The 20,644-nt window shown below is 43.1% G+C and overlaps 1 protein-coding gene across 6 annotated transcripts in view; it reads left to right on the top strand.

Moving 5' to 3' along the window:
- The window catches only part of LOC134355483 (tyrosine-protein phosphatase non-receptor type 22-like), a 128,091-nt gene that overhangs the window by 81,773 nt on the left and 25,674 nt on the right, over positions 1-20,644 (top strand). For all 6 annotated transcript variants that reach the window (XR_010020095.1, XM_063065435.1, XM_063065433.1 and 3 more), the window contains 3 exons: positions 9,261-10,102; positions 18,937-19,008; positions 19,730-19,842. Coding sequence is in view for 5 of the 6 variants with exons in the window: in XM_063065435.1 (XP_062921505.1) it covers positions 9,261-10,102; positions 18,937-19,008; positions 19,730-19,842 (1,027 nt within the window). In the remaining variant the exon portion in view is untranslated. The remainder of the gene's footprint in view (positions 1-9,260; positions 10,103-18,936; positions 19,009-19,729; positions 19,843-20,644) is intronic.

Raw genomic sequence — 20,644 nt, 5'->3', positions numbered from 1 at the left:
TAGCCTAATCACAGGTCAATTTACAATGACCAATTAACCCACTAAATGGTACATCTTTGGACTGTGGGAGGAAACCAGAGGACCTGGAGAAAAGCCACACATTCCACGATGAAGATGACCAGACTCCTTACAGATGATGTCGGAATTGAACTTCAAACTCCGATGCCCCGAGCAGTAATAGCATCTCGCTAACCGCTATGCTACCGTGGCATAGTCAGACATGGAAACGAAAAATAGAAAATGTGCTTGCAGATTTTTGCTGATGATTATTTTCTAATAGTGGTGAGCACAAACCCATAAGGATGGTGATCATAAGTAACATAGAGACAATCAATAGAGATCTTGAGACCTGCTCTGAGTCAGGTACAGTATTGCTCTTCCCGAGCAGACCAAGTAATGGAATTATGCTTTCTAGGTCATCTCATACCACCGCATGCCTCTCACTGCTAATCTGCATATGTGTGGATTTTCAAACTGATCGTCAGTGAACAGCCCTTGTTGGTCTTTAGTCTTTGCAGCTATTTGCCCTTATTGTGAATTTAGGGGGCAAATAATTGCCAACTGTTGTAGAATGGAGGTATTTTGAAAACTGCTGCAAACTATTCACTAACCTGTAGAATGTACTGTGTATGGTCACATACCCACTGGATATTTGGAGAGGGGATTCTCTCTCAGTTGTATATCTGCAAGTTAGCATATACTATCCTCAAAAATGCTTGACTTTCAGTGATGTCCCGTGTGTTCTATGTATGTGCTTCAGTAATATGTTATCTGTCACTCTCACTCTTAAGGCATAGCTTGCACTGTCAGTGACCATTAGGGGAAACCTTCAATACCATTTGTTACATTGCTGCATGAACATTGCCCATCAGAGGCAAAAGAAAATCTTTGCGATATTACAAAACAAGAGATTCCGCGGATGCTGGAAGTCCAGAGTAACACACACAAGATGCTGATGAAGGGTCTCGGGCTGAAATGTCAACTGTTTTATCCCTTTCCTGCTGGGTTTTTCTCCAGCATTCTGTATGTGTTACTTTGAGATATCACAAATATCTTAATCCATTCGAGGAGGATTTCAACCATTCAATGCAGTCTTTGCCATAGAGTGAGGTAGTATTTTTAACAGGATCAGGGGACATATTACTGAGGTACATTCATCTAACCTGTGGTTCCTTATGTAAGTTTAAAAATGAAAACTCCCTGGAATGATATGCTGAGCCCTCATCTCCTCCTATGTTCCAGTTCAATATTACCACGAATTTGCTGTTTATCCCCTCTTTTAAATATTTCCAAAGCTGGAGCTTCCACAGTTCTCCAGGGCAGAAGATTCACCACACTTTAAAGAAGTTCCTATGCGTCTTCATTTTTAACTGGCAGTCCCCTAATCTTATAGTCATTTCTCCTTGGTCAAGGTTCTCCCACTAGCAGAAACTCCCACTACTTGCTGGGTAATAAAGGAACATAGGGGGAGTGGGTTACCTGAAATTGCACCTGAAGGAGATCAATTTACTACTTTGTCAGAACGGTAGTAACTTTCTAGTCCTTGTTGATGTACACCATAATACGTAGGAGCAGAATTGGGCCATTCAGCCCATTAAGTCTACTCCACCATTCCATCATGGCTTGTTTTATCATCCTTCTCAACCCCACCCTTCTGCCTTCTTCCCGTAATCTTTGACACTCTTAATAATCAAGAACCTATCAACTTCCACTTTAAATATACCTAATGTCTTGGCCTCCACTGCCGTCTGTAATAATGAATTCCACAGGTTCAGCACCCTCTGGCTAAAGAAATTCCTCCTCAACTCTGTTCAAAAGGGACATCCTTGTATTCCTTGACAGTGCCCTCTGGCCCTAGACTCCCCCACTATTGGAAACACCCTCTCCATATCCACCCTATCTAGGCCTTTTATTATTTGAATTGAAGAGGGATTTGTGTGATTCTGTCTGACAGAAGAACTTATAAAAAAGAGATTGAGATGGGTCTTTGCAATAAATCCAAACAGATGGTATCAAACAGTGGACAACAGCTAACAGATAGTTGGTTCAGTGATTCATGAGATGTATTAGTAACAAGTATTCATTACTTTCTCCAATACCATCATGTACCCAGCAATTCAATGGAAAGTTTCATTTACATTCTGAAGGAAGTTTCCATGATAGTTCCGCTTTGACAATGATTCATTGATTAACGAACCTGTTTGAAAGTCTTTTAATACCATAATTTACTCCATGATTCACTCAACCAGATTAGCTGATCCATTCTAGACTTTGAACAACTTGAGCTTGGGACAACCTAATTTGGAAGAGAGAGTGGAGAGGTACATTTCAAAGAAAATCATTATTCATTTGGAAGAGACAGAGAAAAACAATCCAGACAAAATGAGAACATGAGAATTAAGACTGATGATTCAGTGTGATGCTCAGAACACAGATATTGGGAAAATGGACAGATCTGCAGTCCAAAGTGGTGTTTAGTAAAAGATTGAGGGAAGGTCAGAAATCTAATGTTCCAATCAGAGGTATTCTTCCTCCAATCATTTGGTGAACCAGAAAGGCTCACCAAGTGATTGGAGCACGAAACAAGAAAAATCGAATCTTGGTTTATTTTCCCCAACAGTGGATATGGGATTAGCAAGTGATAAGGAGACGGAAGTCAATGAGTTAAGTCAAGATATCTCTCACTCTTCAAATCCAGTATTAACTATTCTGCCTGAAACCCAAACAAAGTTGAAGCCTCAACATGCTAGAAACCCACTTAACAGACTGAAAATGTATGTTTTATATTTGTGGAAAAAAAGGTGTTTCAAAGAAAAACCATTGTAGTTAAGTCATATAGTGCCCATTGTAATTTTTATTGTCTTGCACTGTACTGCTACTGCAAAACAATAAATTTTATAACATATATCAGTGATATCAGTGACGATTCTAATAATACACAAATACCTTAGTTATTGGCACTCTACAATAAAGTACCAGATGCTTGTTTTGGAGTTCCTGTAGACCAGTACAATTAGAACTTACTGCATCTACAACACTACATACACAGACCACATACAGTACACTTCACATCCGGCTCTGATAAGCGTAGCTTGATGGAGCTTCCTAGTGGGGGTGAATCCAGACAGTGAGCTGAATTCAGTTCGATTCAGGTGGTGTTGAACAGGAAGGACAAAAGCCTGTCGCCACCTAGAGGCATTTGTAAACTGAGTAGACACCAGTCCATAATCAGTCATTTTCAAGAGCTATTAATAAACACTAGACCCTGAACCAGACAGTGTAAATTATACTGGATGAGTACAATGTCAGATCAAATACTGAAAGGGAAATAAGGAGGGGGAAAGGAAGATTGGAGAGAAAAGAGAATGCAGGTGCTGGTTTCTGCAGCAACACAACAGGAGCTGGAGGAACTCAGTGAGTCAGGTAGCATCTCTGGAGAGTGGATATTTTGGGTCAAGACCCTTAGTCCGGACTGAAAAGAAAGGGGGAGATATTCAGTATTTAAAGGTGGAGGTAAGGACTGGAGCAATCTTGAGGGGTGGATATAGCCTCAAGATTCAGGGGAGTAGATTTAGGACGGAGATGAGGAGGAACCATATACAGCGGCCATCGTCGGAGTGGACTGAGTCAGAGTGGGACAGCTTTGGCTCAAACAGGCTTCGGCGAGAACAGGCAGAGGCCAGGGTAGGTTCCGGTAAGTTTTTTGTTCAGATTGTTTAGTGCAGTGAGAATGCCAGGCAGGATGTTGGAATGCTCCTCTTGCAGGATGTGGGAAGTCAGGGAGCCCTCCGGTGTCCCTGACAACGACACCTGCAAGAAGTGCATCCAGCTGCAGCTCCTGACAAACCGCGTTAGGGAACTGGAGCAGGAGCTGGATGACCTGCGGATCATTCGGGAGAATGAGGAGATTATAGATCGTAGCTACAGGGAGGTAGTTATGCCAAAGGAGCAGAGGACAGGAAATTGGGTCACTGTCAGGCGAGGGAAGGGGAAAGGGCAGGCAGCGCAGGGTTCCCCTGTGGCCATTCACCTCAACAACAAGTATACCACATTGGATACTGTTGGGGGGGATGACTTACCTGTGACTAGCTGCAGTAGCCGGATCTCTGGCACTGAGTCTGGCTCTGCAGTGCAGGAGGGAGGGGGGAGAAAGAGGAGAGCGGTAGTGATAGGGGACTCGATAGTTAGAGGTGCAGATAGAAGGTTCTGTGGTCGTAACAGAGAATCCAGGATGGTTTGTTGCCTCCCGGGTGCCAGGGTCAAGGATGTCTCTGATCGATTGCATGACATTCTGAAGTGGGAGGGTGAGCAGCTAGATGTCGTGGTGCACATCGGTACCAATGACATAGCAAGGAAGAGTGAAGAGGTCCTGGACAGTGAGTATGGAGAGCTTGGTAGGAAGTTGAAAAGCAGGACCTCAAGGGTGGTAATCTCAGGATTGCTACCTGTGCTAGGTGTCAGTGAGGGTAGGAATAGGATGCTCTGGAGGAGGAAAAGTGGCTGAGGAACTGGTGCACGGGGCAGGGTTTCAGATTTCAGGATCATTGGGACCTCTTCTGGGGCAGGTGGGACCTGTACAAGAGAGACGGGTTACACTTGAACCACAGGGGGACCAATATCCTTTCAGGGAGGTTTGTTAGTGCTATTGGGGAGGCTTTAAACTAGATTTGCAGGGGGATGGGAACCAGAGTGCCAGAGCTGACAGTATGGCTGGGGTGAAAATAAATGACATTGAAAGTTTAAACAAATCCGCTGATAGAAAGGTTGTGAGTGGTGGTAAAAATCTTCTGAGGTGTATATGTTTCAATGCTAGGAGTATTGCGGGAAAGGCAGATGAGTTGAGGGCGTGGATTGACACGTGGAATTATGATGTTGTAGCAATTAGTGAAACTTGGCTACAGGAGGGGCAGGACTGGCAGCTTAATATTCCAGGGTTCTGATGTTTCAGATGTGATCGAGGCAGAGGAATGAAAGGTGGGGGAGTAGCATTGCTTGTTAGGGAAAATATTACAGCAGTGCTCAGGCAGGACAGATTAGAGGGCTTGTCTACTGAGTCCTCATGGGTGGAGCTGAGAAACAGGAAAGGTATGGCCACATTAGTGGGATTGTATTACAGACCACCCAATAGTCAACGAGACTTGGAAGAGCAAATCTGCAGAGAGATAGCAGGCAACTGCAGGAAACAAAGTTGTGGTGGTAGGGGATTTTAATTTTCCATACATTGATTGGGACTCCCATACTGTTAGGGGTCTAGATGGTTTAGAGTTTGTAAGATGTGTTCAGGAAAGTTTTCTAAATCAGTATATAGAGGGACCAACTAGAGGGGATGCAATATTGGATCTCCTGTTAGGTAATGAATTAGGGCAAGTGACAGAAGTCTGTGTAGGGGAGCACTTTGGTTCCAGTGATCATAACACCATTAGTTTCAATTTGATCATGGACAAGGATAGATCTGGTCCTAAGGTTGAGGTTCTGAACTGGAAGAAGGCCAAATTTGAAGAAATGAGAAAGGATCTAAAAAGTGTGGATTGGGACAGGTTGTTCTCTGGCAAAGATGTGATTGGTAGGTGGGAAGCCTTCAAAGGGGAAATTTTGAGAGTGCAGAGTTTGTATGTTCTTGTCAAGATTAAAGGCAAATTGAACAGGAATAAGGAAGCTTGGCTCTCAAGGGATATTGCAACTCTGATAAAGAAGAAGAGGGAGTTGTATGAAATGTATAGGAAACAGGGGGTAAATCAGGTGCTTGAGGAGTATAAGAAGTGCAAGAAAATACTTAAGAAAGAAATCAGGAGGGCTAAAAGAAGACATGAGGTTGCTTTGACAGTCAAAGTGAAGGATAATCCAAAGAGCTTTTACAAGTATATTAAGAGCAAAAGGATTGTAAGGGATAAAATTGGTCCACTTGAAGATCAGAGTGGTCGGCTTTGTGCGGAAGCAAAGGAAATGGGGGAGATCCTAAATAGGTTTTTTGCGTCTGTATTTACTAAGGAAGCTGGCATGAAATCTATGGAATTGAGGGAATCAAGTAGTGAGATCATGGAAACTGTACAGATTGAAAAGGAGGAGGTGCTTGCTGTCTTGAGGAAAATTAAAGTGGATAAATCCCCGGGACCTGACAGAGTGTTCCCTCGGACCTTGAAGGAGACTAGTGTTGAAATTGCGGGGGCCCTAGCAGAAATATTTAAAATGTCGCTGTCTACGGGTGAAGTGCCGGAGGATTGGAGAGTGGCTCATGTTGTTCCGTTGTTTAAAAAAAGATTGAAAAGTAATCCGGGAAATTATAGGCCGGTGAGTTTAACGTCAGTAGTAGGTAAGTTATTGGAGGGAGTACTAAGAGACAGAATCTACAAGCATTTGGATAGACAGGGACTTATTAGGGAGAGTCAACATGGCTTTGTGTGTGGTAGGTCATGTTTGACCAATCTGTTGGAGTTTTTCGAGGAGGTGACCAGGAAAGTGGATAAAAGGCAGGCAGTGGATATTGTCTACATGGACTTCAGTAAGGCCTTTGACAAGGTCCTGCATGGGAGGTTAGTTAGGAAAATTCAGTCGCTAGGTATACATGGAGAGGTGGTAAATTGGATTAGACATTGGCTCGATGGAAGAAGCCAGAGAGTGGTGGTAGAGAATGCTTCTCTGAGTGGAGGCCTGTGACTAGTGGTGTGCCACAGGGATCAGTGCTGGGTCCATTGTTATTCGTCATCTATATCAATGATCTGGATGATAATGTGGTAAATTGGATCAGCAAGTTTGCTGATGATACAAAGATTGGAGGTGTAGTAGACAGTGAGGAAGGTTTTCAGAGCCTGCAAAGGGACTTGGACCAGCTGGAAAAATGGGCTGAAAAATGGCAGATGGAGTTTAATACTGACAAGTGTGAGGTATTGCACGTTGGAAGGACAAACCAACATAGAACATACAGGGTTAATAGTAAGGCACTGAGGAGTGCAGTGGAACAGAGGGATCTGGGAATACAGATACAAGATTCCCTAAAAGTGTCGTCACAGGTAGATACAGTCGTAAAGAGAGCTTTTGGTACATTGGCCTTTATTAATCGAAGTATTGAGTATAAGAGCTGGAATGTTATGATGAGGTTGTATAAGGCATTGGTGAGGCTGAATCTGGAGTATTGTGTTCAGTTTTGGTCACCAAATTACAGGAAGGATATAAATAAGGTTGAAAGAGTGCAGAGAAGGTTTACAAGGATGTTGCTGGGACTTGAGAAACTCAGTTACAGAGAAAGGTTGAATAGGTTAGGACTTTATTCCCTGGAGCGTAGAAGAATGAGGGGAGATTTGATAGAGGTATATAAAATTATGATGGGTATAGATAGAGTGAATGCAAGCAGGCTTTTTCCACTGAGGCCAGGGGAGAAAAAAACCAGAGGACATGGGTTAAGGGTGAGGGGGAAAAAGTTTAAAGGGAACATTAGGGGGGACTTCTTCACACAGAGAGTGGTGTAAGTATGGAATGAGCTGCCAGACGAGGTGGTAAATGCGGGTTCTTTTTTACCATTTAAGAATAAATTGGACAGATACATGGATGGGAGGTGTATGGAGGGATATGGTCCGTGTGTAGGTCAGTGGGACTAGGCAGAAAATGGTTCGGCACAGCCAAGAAGGGCCAAAGGGCCTGTTTCTGTGCTGTAGTTTCTATGGTTCTATGGAACTGCTTTTCCCGGAGGGTGGTGAATCTGGAATTCTCTGCCCAATGAAGCAGTGAAGGCTACCTCAGTAAATATATTTAAGACAAGGTTGGTTAGATTTTTGCATAGTAGAGGAATTAAGGATTATGGGGAAAAGACAGGTGGGTGGAGATGAGTCCATGGCCAGATCAGCCATGATCTTATTGAAAGGTGGAGCAGGCTCGATGAGCCAGATGGCCGACTCCTGCTCCTATTTCTTATGTTCTTATGTAACAGCTCACGGTGATTGTTGGAACCAGTTGGTGGGAGGTGATAGGCATATGAGGGTATGGATTTTCTCCTAGTTTTCCTTTTGTTTCTTCTTCTGATCCAAATATCCTCTATTTCCCTGCCATTCCCCTCTCTCTCTCTCTCTCTCTCTTCATCAGCCCATTACCCACACACTGTTCCCATCAGCTCATCACCCCACTTCCCTCCCTTTATTCCACGCTCCACTGTGCTCTCCTATTATATTCCACCACCATTACCCCACTATTGCTCCTACCTATTATCTCCCATCTTCTGATATTTTTCCCATCCTATCACTCCCTACCCCCTCACCTGGTTCTACTTATCACCTTGCATCCCCCTCCATCCACGCCTTTGTACTGGATATCTACCCTTTCCTTTCCAGTTCAAATGAAGGGTCTTGGCCCAAGACACCAGCTCTCCATTTCCTTCCTTTAATGCTGTTTTGCCCACCGAGTTCCTCTTGTGCCTTTTGCGTTGGAATGAACAGAGTCAGGGAGAGACAGAAACTAGAACAATCTTCAACAATTAAAAGCTGAAGATAATTGACAATAAATATTAATTAACTATTTTCAATGAAGTTAGTTTAGAGCAAATAACATGTCATCTTTGAAAAAGAATACTCAGGCTTGAAAAGATGGACTTAGTTTCTGCAGTGAGTTTAGTTTATATCTTCAATGTTTTCAGACCAACTTAAACACTTAACCCTTTGCTAGACAAAGATATTCAATTGTCTTGAAAATAATTTCAGTGAGGTACAACTCAATAATTTGCTGGTAGGGTGCAGAAGTGTCCCTAACAAAGGAGGTGTAAGGTGCTCCTTCCCTCCGGCTGCCTGCAGGTCACCCTTGGGCAAGGTGCAGCACCTGCTTAGCAACCCCCCCCGCCCCCGATCAAGGTCACGTGAAGCCATGGGAGCAGGTGGTGGTTGGTCGTATGAGTAGTTGGTGCATATCACAAGTTCTGGCTATGTGACGCCAGGCAGACAATCTCTGAAGAGTAATGATAGTGGCTGGGGTCACCCGTAAAGACACTGCCCCAGAAGAAGGCAATGGCAAACCACTTCTGTAGAAAAATTTGCCAAGAACGATCATGGTCAAAGACACAGCACATGATGATGATAACAACTCAAGTCACTTCTAAGTTTGATGTTTAACCATGCTTTTGAATTTTTTCAATTGACAAGAAAAAAAATTAGATTTACTACAATTTTTCACAATAGTTCAGTGAAAGGATAAAAGCTCGAAAATGTAATTTAGAAGCTTTTTAGTTACAGTTGACTAAATGTCCAGGATATTTACTTAACTGCATATTCTTATTTTTGCAGGTCGTCAAAAGAAGAAATTTCGCAATTCATGACACAAGAGTTACCATTAGAGGATCAATCAGGATTTTTCCCTATTAGACACAGCCAGTCTCATGGATTAATATCAGACTTGAACAGTAGCTTCAGTAAATGTGAAGATATTTTTCCACACATTCAGGACCCTTTGTGTATTGTAGGATGTCCTCCCGAGAGAGGGCCAGGGAGTCAGATGAGCCTGGGTTTTGACAGGACCACTGAAAAGACGTCATGGGGTGAATTATCGCAGAACTTGGAACAACTGCCTCATCACACAACAGAGTCTGCAAGCAAGTCATGCTTAACCAGGGCCAAATCAAATCCATTTAGCATCACAAGTCAGGATCTCGATGAACCAAATGCATCACTGGAAACCAAAGAACACAACCATTTAGGTTCTTTAGAATTGCTGAGTATCCTTTCTAATGATTCTCCCTCAACCAAATGCAATAGCTTACCACCAGTTGGAAAAAACAGGAGTCCCTATCATTGGGAAGCTGCTCAAGAAGACAATACCAATGTTCTTAAAAACACAGGGAGACAATCCTTCATGCACCTTAGTTCCCAGTGCATTTTTCCTACTACCTATTCCATCGAAGATCCTTATTTTTCACCTCCTGGCTCGGCAGTGGAGGACAGCACATTCTCCCGTCCAGATCTACTCTGCCAACACCTGGACAGTTTGGTGTCGAACAGGCACCGGTCTGAGAACGAGTATAGTGAGTTGCCATCCTGCCCAAGTTACTTTGAACCCCTTGGTGCCCAACACATGGAGGAAGTGTGGGATCATCATAGCTTTGCTGAATCACAAGCTGTGAAAGAAAGTGGTAAGTACGCAAGGCAATTACAGTATTGTAAAGTCTGATGTTGAGAATGTGACCGTGAAGCCTATCAGAAATCCTGTAGGAAAGGAGTCCTGAATCAGAATCAGATTTATTATTACTGACGTACCATATATCATGAAATTTGTTGTTCTGTGGCAGCAGTACATAAAACTATTGTAGTAAGTTACAATAATAAGTAGATTGATAGATAAATTAATCGATAGTACAAAAGAGGAACAGCGAGGTAGTGTTGTCACCTAAGATGAGCAAATTTCTAAGATGCACAGTGGAAAGCATTCTGACTGTTTGCATCGTTGCCTGGTACGGAGGCTCCAATGCACAGGATTGAGAAAGAAGCAGCAGAGGGTGTTAGACTCAACCAGCTCCATCATGGGCACAAACCTTCCAACCATCGAGGACATCTTCAAAAGGCGGTGCCTCAAGAAGGCGACACCCATCATTAAAGACCCTCATGAGCCAGGACATATGCTCCTTTCATTACCACCATTGGGGAGGGGGTCCAGAAGCCTGGAGATGTACACTTGATGTTTTAGGGACAGCTTTTTCTCTGACATCAGATTCCTGAATGGTCCATGAAACTGGCTCAGTGTGGTTAAGTCTTAACTTCATTCTGAAGTTACATGACAAACTAATTATTTGTACTAACTCAATGTGATAAAGTTGGAACAGGGTACTGAAATGTAGCTGAATGGAAGGTACATATCTGGTAGGGAGGGTGCTCTCCATTTTTGTGGTAGGGTGGTTAATGGAATGGATGGATGGGGAATTACATCAAACTTTTTGAGTGCTGGCTTGTATAAAATAGTCTTGGCCTCTCTATCCCTATAGTGCAGCAGTCAATTCTTTGTGAAGATCACAGGTCCCTGTAGATTGTGTCTGCTACTTTATCATTGCTAATTTCCACTGTGAAATTGGTGACAGAGTAGAAAATAAGTTTAGATGGCTGGGTTGTACTCTTTGTATATTCAATCCCATCTCTTAATCTCAAACCCACCAACCTGAACCCACCTGGACAAAAAAGCAAGTTGTTCCAATAAGATACTGTAAGTGCCCAATAAGAAGTGAACTGATGATCGTTTGGAATTTAGTTTTAATTCCCACCCCCCCCCACCCCACAGAAACTACAGACATAGGACTTCATTCAATGCCTTAGCCCTCGCTGGACCTCGGTTTGAACAGCGACATATCAGTGACTGGGAAGGTGAGAAGAGGAAGCTTACTCATGTTCGCTGATTGAGTACAAAAGGCATCGATTCACGATGGTTTGGTGTTTAAACAGCAGCCAATCAGCAATCAGGATTGATTGGAAAGAACAAATAGTAAGGTGGGGCAAGTGGAGTGGCCATTATTGGACTGGACAGTGTGTTGAGACTTTAGCTCCTCAAGACTTCAGCGAGGAGTGGCTTGAGTGAGAAGATGACTTCACCTACAAGAAGTGCATCCAGTGGCAACTTCTAACACTCCAAATTAAGGAGTTGGAGATGGAATTAGATGTACACTGGATTGGTTGGGAGGCTGAGGGGGTGATAGGTGGGACATATAGTGAGGTAGTTACACCCAAGGTGTAGGACACGGGAAACTGAGTGACAGTCAGGAAGGGGAAAAGGATTAACGTGCAGCGTACACCTGTGACCAACCCCCTCAAAGACAGGTGTACCACTTTGGATACCGTTAGGGAGGATGACGTAGCACAGGAAAGTAACAATGATCAGGTCTCAGGCACTGTCTAGCTCTGTGGCTTGGAAGGGAAAGGGAGAGAAGAGACGAGCTGTGGTGATAGGGGACTTGGTAGGGGAACAGAAATGAGGTCTGTGGATGAGAACAACATTCCCAGATGGCATGTTGCTTCACTAGTGCCAGGGTGCAGAACATCTTGGATCGAGTCCTCAGCACTCTTCAGTGGAAGGGTGAGCAGCTAGAGATCGTGGTCCATGTGGGTACCAATGGCATGGATGGGAAGAGTGATGAGGTTCTGCAAAGAGAATTCAGGGAGTTAAGTGCTAAGTTAAAGAACATGACTTCCAGGCTTGTGATCTTGGGATTGCTACCCGTGCCACATGCTAGAGAGGCCAGAAATAGGAAGTTCATACAATTTAACACATGGTGAAGGAATTGGTATGGGGTGGGGGGGGGGGGCGGTGGTATCAGACTTTTGGATCAGTTGGCTCTCTTTTGGGAAGGTGGGACCTGTACAGATGAGATGGTTTGCACCTGAACTAGAGGGTGACTAATATGCTAGTGGGAAGTGCATGGCGGAGTTTAAACTAGAGTTGCAGAGAGATGGGAATGAGAGTGCCAGACAGATAGTGGAGAGGTCATGGAGACAGATGTCATTAAGCCCTCAGACAAAGTCAGGAATCAAAAAGTTCAGGATGATCCGACTAATGTTCTGAGCTACGTATATTTCAATGCAAGAAGTATTGTAGGAAAGGCAGGTGAACTCAGGGCATGGATCAACACATGGAATTATAATGTAGCCATTAATGGGATGGTTGCAGGAGGTGGAGGATAGGCAGCACAATATTCTGGGGTTCTGTTGTTTAAGGCACAACAGACTGGGAAGGATTTAAGGTGGAGGTGTGGCGTTATTAGTCAAGGAAAATTTCACAGTAGTGCTCAGTTAAGAAAGACTGGAGAACTCATCTAGTGTGACTTAATGGATGAAACTGAGGAATAAGAAAGGTTTAATGGTGCCACATTATAGACCACCCAACAGTCTGTGGGATTTAGAGGAACAAATTTGTACAGAGATCACAAACTATTGCTAGAGACAGACGGTTGTTATAGTAGATGATTTTAACTTCCCACATATTGACTGGGACTCCCATACTGTAAAAGGACTAGATGGAATAGAGTTAATCAGATTTGATAAGGAAAGTTTCCATTATCAGTCCCAACAAGAGAGTGTGCGATACTTGGTCTCCAATCAGGGAATGAGACAAGGCAGGTGACAGAAGTTTGCGTAGGGGAACCCTTTGCATTTAGTGACCATAATGCCATTAATTTCAAAGTAAATTTGGAAAAAAGATAGGTCTGGTCCTCAGGTTGAGATTCAAAATTGGAGAAAAGTCAGTTTTGACAGTACAGGTCAACCTTCACTAATCCGACTACCTGTAATCCGGTTCCTTCGATAATCCAGCACTGATTATGCTTAACGTGATCCTTCTGTGATTCGGCATTTTCACTAATCTGGCACTCCTCAGATCCCAATGGTGCCGGATTGGTGAAGGTCGACCTGTATTAGAAAAGATATGGCAAGTGTGGATTAGTTCAGGCTGTTTGCTGGCAAAGGTGTACTTGGTAAGTGTGAGGCCTTCAAAAGTGAATCTTTGAGAATACAAAGCTTGTACATGCCTGCCAGAATAAAAGGTAAAGATAACAGTTTTGGGGAAACTTGGTTTTCAAGAGATTTGAGGCCCTGGTTAAGGGAAAAAAAAGGAGGTGCGTCACAAGTATAGGCAAGTAGGAACAAATGAGGTACTTATGGAGTGTACGAAATGCAAGGGAACATTTAAAGAAATCAGGAGGGCTGAAAGGAGGCATGAGGTTGCCCTGACAGACAAGGTGAAGAAGAATCCTGACAGTCTATAGTAATGTTAAGGGCAAAATGATAGCAAGGGACAAAATTGGACCTCTGAAGATCAGAGTGGTCACCTATGCATGCAGCCAAAAGAGATGGGGAAGAACTTAAAATGTCTTTTTGCATCTGCATTTACTCGAGAGATAGACAGAAGTGAGATGAAACAGCAGTGAGGTCACGGACCCTACACAGATTACAAGAGGAAGTGTTTGCTGTCTTGGGGCAAAATAGGGTGGATAAATCCCCAGGGACTGACAAGTGTTCTCTTGGACCCTGTGGGAGGCAAGTGCAGAAATTGCAGGGGCCCTAGCAGAGATGTTTAAATCATCCCTAGCGACAGGGCAGATACTGATGGATTAGGGGATAGGCAATATTATTCCAGTTCAAGAAAGGCTTTAAAAATAAACCAGGAAATTATAGGCCAGTGAGCCTGACATCAGTACTGGGAAAGTTATTGGAATGTATTCTTAGGGACTGGATATATGAATATTTGTATAAAGGGATAATCAACATGGCTTCATGCATGGTAGGTCTTGTAGAGTTTTTCAAGCAAGTTACCAGGAAAGTTGATGAAGGCAAGGCAATGGATGCTGTCTAGATGAACTTTAGCAAGGCATTTGACAAGGTCCCACTTGGGAGGTTTGTCAGGAAGGTTCAGTCACTTGGCAGTCAAGATGAGGTAGTAAATTGGATTAGACATTGGCTTTGTGGGAGAAGCCAGAGAGTGGTAGTAGAGGGTTGCCTCTCTAACTGCAGGCTTGTGACTAGCGATGGGCCACAGTGATTGGTGCTGCGTCCGTTATTGTTTGTCATCTATCTCAGCAATTTTGGATGATGGTGTGGTTAACTGGATTAGCAAATTTGCAGATGACACTAAGATTGAGGGTGAACTGGACAAGTGAAGACGACTTGCAGAGCTTGCAGCTGAACCTGGACCAGCTGGTAAGATGGGCAGAAAAATGGCAGATGGAATTTAATGCAGGCAAGTGCAAAGTGTTGCACTTTGGTAGGACCAACCAAGGTTGCTCTTACACAGTGAACATAAGGCATTGAGGAGTGTAGTAGCACAAAGGGATCTGGGAATACAGTTCCATAATTCATTGAAAGTGGTGTCACAGGTAGATAGGGTTGTAAAGAAAGCTCCTGACACATTGGCCTTCATAACTCCAAGTACCGAGTACAGGAGATGGGATGTTATTTTGAAGTTGTATTAAGACATTGGTGAGGCCTATTCTGGAGTATTGTGTGCTGTTTTAGTCACTACCTACAGGAAAGGTGTAAATAAGGTTGAAAGAGTACAGAGAAAATTTACAATGATGTTGGGACTGGAGGATCTGAACTGTAAGAAAAAATTGAATAGTTTAAGACTTTATTCCTTGAAATGTAGAAGATGAGGGATGATTTGATAGAGATATACAAAATTATGAGGGTTATAGATGGGGTAAATGCAAGCAGGCTTTTTCCACTGAGCTTGGGGGGGGGGACTACAACTAGAGGTCATGAATTCAGTGTGAAAGGTCAAAAGTTCAAGGGGGACATGAGAAAGTGTGGAATGAGCTACCAGCGTAAGTACTGCATGCGAGCTCAATTTCAACGTTAAAGGGAAGTTTGGATAGGTACATGGATTGGAGGTTTATGGAGGACTATCGTCTGACTGCAGGTCAATGAGACTAGGCAATTTAAGTCACTTGGCACAGATTAGACCAAAGGACCTGTTTCTGTGCTGTAGTTTTCTATGACTCAGTTGAGTTAATGGACAGCTATACTATCAGGAGCTTTTTTTGTTAACTTCTGCCCTCTGGTAGGGTTAAATCAAAACATAACATTATTCAGGGTAAATATTGTCTGGTCAATATTTATTTCTCAAACATGAACTCAAGAAAATCAGCAGGCATGGAAAGGTAGAACAGATTCAATGGGCCAAATGGTCTAATTCTGTTCCTTAAGACCATAAGACAAAGGAGAAGTTGGCCATTCGGCCCATCGAGTCTGCTCTGCCATTTTATCATGAGCTGATCCATTCTCCCATTAGTCCCACTCCCCCACCTTCTCACCATAACCTTTGATGCCCTGGCTACTCAGATACCTATCAATCTCTGCCTTAAATACACCCAGTGACTTGGCCTCCACTGCTGCCCGTGGCAACAAATTCCATAGATTCACCACCCTCTGGCTAAAAAAATTTCTTCGCATCTCTGTTCTGAATGGGGGCCCTTCAATCCTTAAGTCATGCCCTCTCGTACTAGACTCCCCCATCATGGGAAACAACTTTGCCACATCCACTCTGTCCATGCCTTTCAACATTCGAAATGTTTCTATGAGATCCCCCCTCATTCTTCTAAACTCCAAGGAATACAGTCCAAGAGCAGACAAACGTTCCTCATATGTTAACCCTCTCATTCCCGGAATCATTCTAGTGAATCTTCTCTGTACCCTCTCCAAAGTCAGCACATCCTTTCTTAAATAAGGAGACCAAAACTGCCCACAGTACTCCAAGTGAAGTCTCACCAGCGCCTTACAGAGTCTCAACATCACATCCCTGCTCCCATACTCTATTCCTCTAGAAATGAATGCCAACATTGCATTTGCCTTCTTCACCACTGACTCAACCTGGAGGTTAACCTTAAGGGTATCCTGCACGAGGACTCCCAAGTCCCGTTGCATCTCAGAACTTTGAATTCTCTCCCTATTTAAATAATAGTCTGCCCGTTTTTTCCTTCTGCCAAAGTGCATAACCATACACTTTCCAACATTGTATTTCATTTGCCACTTCTTTGCCCATTCTTCCAATCTATCCAAGTCTCTCTGCAGACTCTCTGTTTCCTCAGCACTACCGGCCCCTCCACCTATCTTCGTATCATCAGCAAACTTAGCCACAAAGCCATCTATTCCATAATCCAAATCGTTGATGTACAACGTAAAAAGAAACGGCCCCAACACGGACCCCTGTGGAACAACACTGGTAACTGGCAGCCAACCAGAATAGGATCCCTTTATTCCCACTCTCTGTTTCCTGCCAATCAGTCAACGCCTTATCCACGTATGTAACTTTCCCATAATTCCATGGACTCTTATCTTGTTAAGTAGCCTCGTGTGGTACCTTGTCAAAGGCCTTCTGAAAATCCAAATATACTACATCCACTGCATCTCCCTTGTCTAGCCTACTTGTAATTTCCTCAAAAAATTGTGATAGGTTTGTCAGGCAGGATCTTCCTTTAAGGAAACCATGCTGAGTTCTGCCTATCTTGTCATATGCCTCCAGGTACTCTGTAACCTCATCCTTGACAATCGACTCCAACAACTTCCCAACTACCGATGTCAAGCTAACAGGTCTATAATTTCCTTTTTGCTTCCTTGCCCCCTTCTTAAATAGCGGAGTGACATTTGCAATCTTCCAGTCCTCCGGAACCATGCCAGAACCTATCGACTTTTGAAAGGTCATTGCTAATGCCTCCGCAATCTCCACAGCTACTTCCTTCAGAACAAGAGGGTGCATTCCATCTGGTCCGGGAGATTTATCTACCTTTAGACTATTCAGCTTCCTGAGTACTTTCTCTGTCGTAATTGTGACTGCGCACACTTATCTTCCCTGCCACCCTTGAGTGTCCGGTATACTGTTGATGTCTTCCTCAGTGAAGACTGATGCAAAATACTCGTTCAGTTCCTCCGCCATCTCCTTATCTCCCATTACAATTTCTCCAGCGTCATTTTCTATCGGTCCTATATCTACTCTCACCTGTCTTTTACTCTTTATATACTTGAAAAAGCTTTTAGTATCCTCTTTGATATTATTTGCTAGCTTCCTTTCATAGTTCATCTTTTCCCTCTTAATGACCTTCTTAGTTTCCTTTTGTAAGCTTTTAAAAACTTCCCAATCCTCCGTCTTCCCACTAATTTTTGCTTCCTTGTATACCCTCTCCTTTGCTTTAACTTTGGCTTTGACTTCTCTTATCAGCCACAGTTGCATCCTTTTTCCTTTCGAAAATTTCTAATTTTTTGGAATATACCTGTCTTGCACCTTCCTCACTTCTCACATAAACTCCAGCCACTGCTGCTCTGCTGTCCTTTCCGCCAGTGTCCCTTTCCAGTCAACTTTACAGTTCCTTTATCTTATGGTCTTGTGGTCTAAAATACAAGCAGAAGTAGGTCTCCTCACCCCTCTAACCCATCATGTGATTCCATCCAGCTTGGCTGATCTGCCCCAGGCCTCAATTTCTCTTCTGCAGCAGTTCTACATGGACCACAAAGAAAGAGATTAATTTTATTTGTCACGTGTACATCAAAAGGTACAGTGAAACATGTCATTATTTGTCAGCAATCAGGTCCGAGGATGGTGTTGGGGCAACCCCCAGGTGTCACCACACTACCAGCGCCAATATAGCATGCCCAAAACTCATTAAACTTAACCCAACTGTACGGCTTGGGAATGTAGGAGAAAACCATGCAGGCACGGGGCAAATGGACAGCAGCGGGAATCAAACTCTGGTGACTGCTGGTACTGTAAAGCAATTGTGCGAACTTCTGCGCTACCATGTCGCCCCAATCTTTCAGAAACCTGTCTACCTCTTTAAATACCTCCAGTGCTCCAGTCTCCATATGCTGTACTCAGGGGTAGAGATTTCTGAAGATTCACCATCTCAAGGCAGAAGAACTTTCTATGCAACTTGGCTTTGTGTCACTGGCCCCTTACCTTGTAATTATTTACCATTGTTTGGGACTCCCCCACTGGTAGAAATAACAAATTAAAGAGATGATCCAATCATAATCATATTGCTTTATGTGAGAGTTTATTGTACCCAAATTGGCTGCTGCATTGCATTACCACAGTGAGTACACCTCTGAACAATACTTAATCGAAGTTCTTTTTCTTACAATCTTGATATCACTCACTGCTTCATGAGCACAGCAGAGTATACACTCTGCCTTCACTTACCTCAGCACCCAACTGCAGTGACAATGACAATGTGTTCATGGGTGTGATGGGACTTGCTTGCACTGTGTTTCAAGATTTTTCTTCACTATATTTCCTCTCCAAAGTAGGAAAGTTGAATACTATAACTCCTTTAAGGAGCAGGGTTACCTACCCTGGTGCAGAGCTTGCAACAGTCAACAATCTTCCTTAGTATGATGTTAGTATAATCTTATTTAATCTGTGCAGTTTATAGGGACTTCAAGTCATTTTTGAGGATGTGCTTTGGTAACAAAATAAATTCGCTGCTTCGTTTCTATTTCATAGATTCTGATGAAGAAACACCCCCTCCTCTGCCAGAGAGAACTCCCGAATCCTACATTTTGCCAGAAACTCCTGGTAAGTGCATAGAGCATAGTACGTAGAAAAGTACACCACAGTACAGGCTCGTCAGTCCATGATGTTGTGCCAAACTTTTAACCTACTCCAAGATCAATCTAAAATTTCCCTTCCACATAGCCCTCCATTTTTTCTTCTCTCCTATCTGAGTTTCTTAAATCTCCTAATCTTCTACCACCACTTCTGGCAGTGCTAACATTCTGTATATATAAAACTATCTCTGACGTCCACCCTATAATTTCTTCCAGTCACCTTAAAATTATGTCCTCTCGTACGAGCCATTTCCACCCTTCGTCAATTGTCTTTTCTAATGGTGATGGTAAGTGGATCCCAAGGATCATGTTAAGTAGATCTGTCCTGTCCATCTCAACTAGAGTATTACTGGCCTGCATGGAGAATTCTGCTAACAGGACTTATGATCTCTCCTGACAATCCAGGTCACAACTCTGAATGGGAAGAACTGTGCAGAATTTCTGAGCCAAATTGTGAACCAGTTAAGTTCAGAAATAATTGGACTTCTCATCTAACTGAGAGTGCCCAGAACTTATCCTAGCCAGGAACAATAACTTCAGAAAGTGTTGTTTTCTCCCACCACAACAGAAACCTACGTTTGTACAATAAATGCACACTTCCATCCAGCGATCCTCATCAATCCAATGTTGGTGTTCTATATGCAGGATACAAATTGAATCAGTTCACATTTTATTCTCTTCTGATGTAGAGCCAGCACCTGTTCCTCCGGCCTCTTTGAAAGTTGGGACATCTTTAGAGTGGAGTGGCCACACCCAGACAGACCTCTTCAGGGAATCCGTTAATGTGAAGACACGGAGTAAGGTATCAGACTAGTGGATTTATGACAGCAAATCTGGGCCTTTTTTCATTGTTATATTGGAATTGTTGTGTCTTATACCTGTTATTTTTTTCTGCAAGCACCAAACAAGGGAGAATCTGACTAATTTAGTAGTGGATATCTGATGCCCTGATTGAGCACTTCATTCAATTTGAAATTCATCCATACTTCAGATGCCTTCTGTGGTCACTTAAAACAGAAGTTATACCATTTTTACATGTACATAAGGGGGCCGAGTTATTTTTTTTCTGGAATTCACTGAGAAGTGTGCTTCCAATGAACAGAGCAAGAACCAACCCTATTTGTTACTTGGATAATGTCATCACTGTCCAGCTCACATCTTACGGTCAGATGATCAGCTGACCTGTGAGAGTTCATTTGCTGTAAGGGAGAATAGAGCTATGTTTGATGGGACAGTGAAGACAGTTTTTCTGTGCCTATATCCAGATCTACCAATATGGGAACGGAATCTATGATGGGAAATAAAGGAAGCTTTGCTATACATCTAGCATGGGTTTGAAAGGGCTTTGTAAAGAAAATCTTGTTTTATATTTAAACATTTGGTTTGTATTTGCACTGGGATTGATCCACGTTCAACTTCCCATTCTGAAAAGCAACTTGAGTTGAGGGGAAAAATCTTCTTATTTAATCACTACCTCTACCTCTAGCTGTTTTTAATCATCTTGTTTGACTCTGTTGTGTGTTAAGTCAAGCCTCAATATGGAAACTGCATAGCCTCCACCACACTTCCCTCCCACTGAAATCTAACCATGGCCTTCATTCCAG

Source organism: Mobula hypostoma, chromosome 13, assembly GCF_963921235.1.
Source record: "Mobula hypostoma chromosome 13, sMobHyp1.1, whole genome shotgun sequence".
In the NCBI taxonomy this organism is placed as follows: domain Eukaryota; kingdom Metazoa; phylum Chordata; class Chondrichthyes; order Myliobatiformes; family Myliobatidae; genus Mobula; species Mobula hypostoma.
This window is presented reverse-complemented; position numbering and strand designations above follow the sequence as displayed.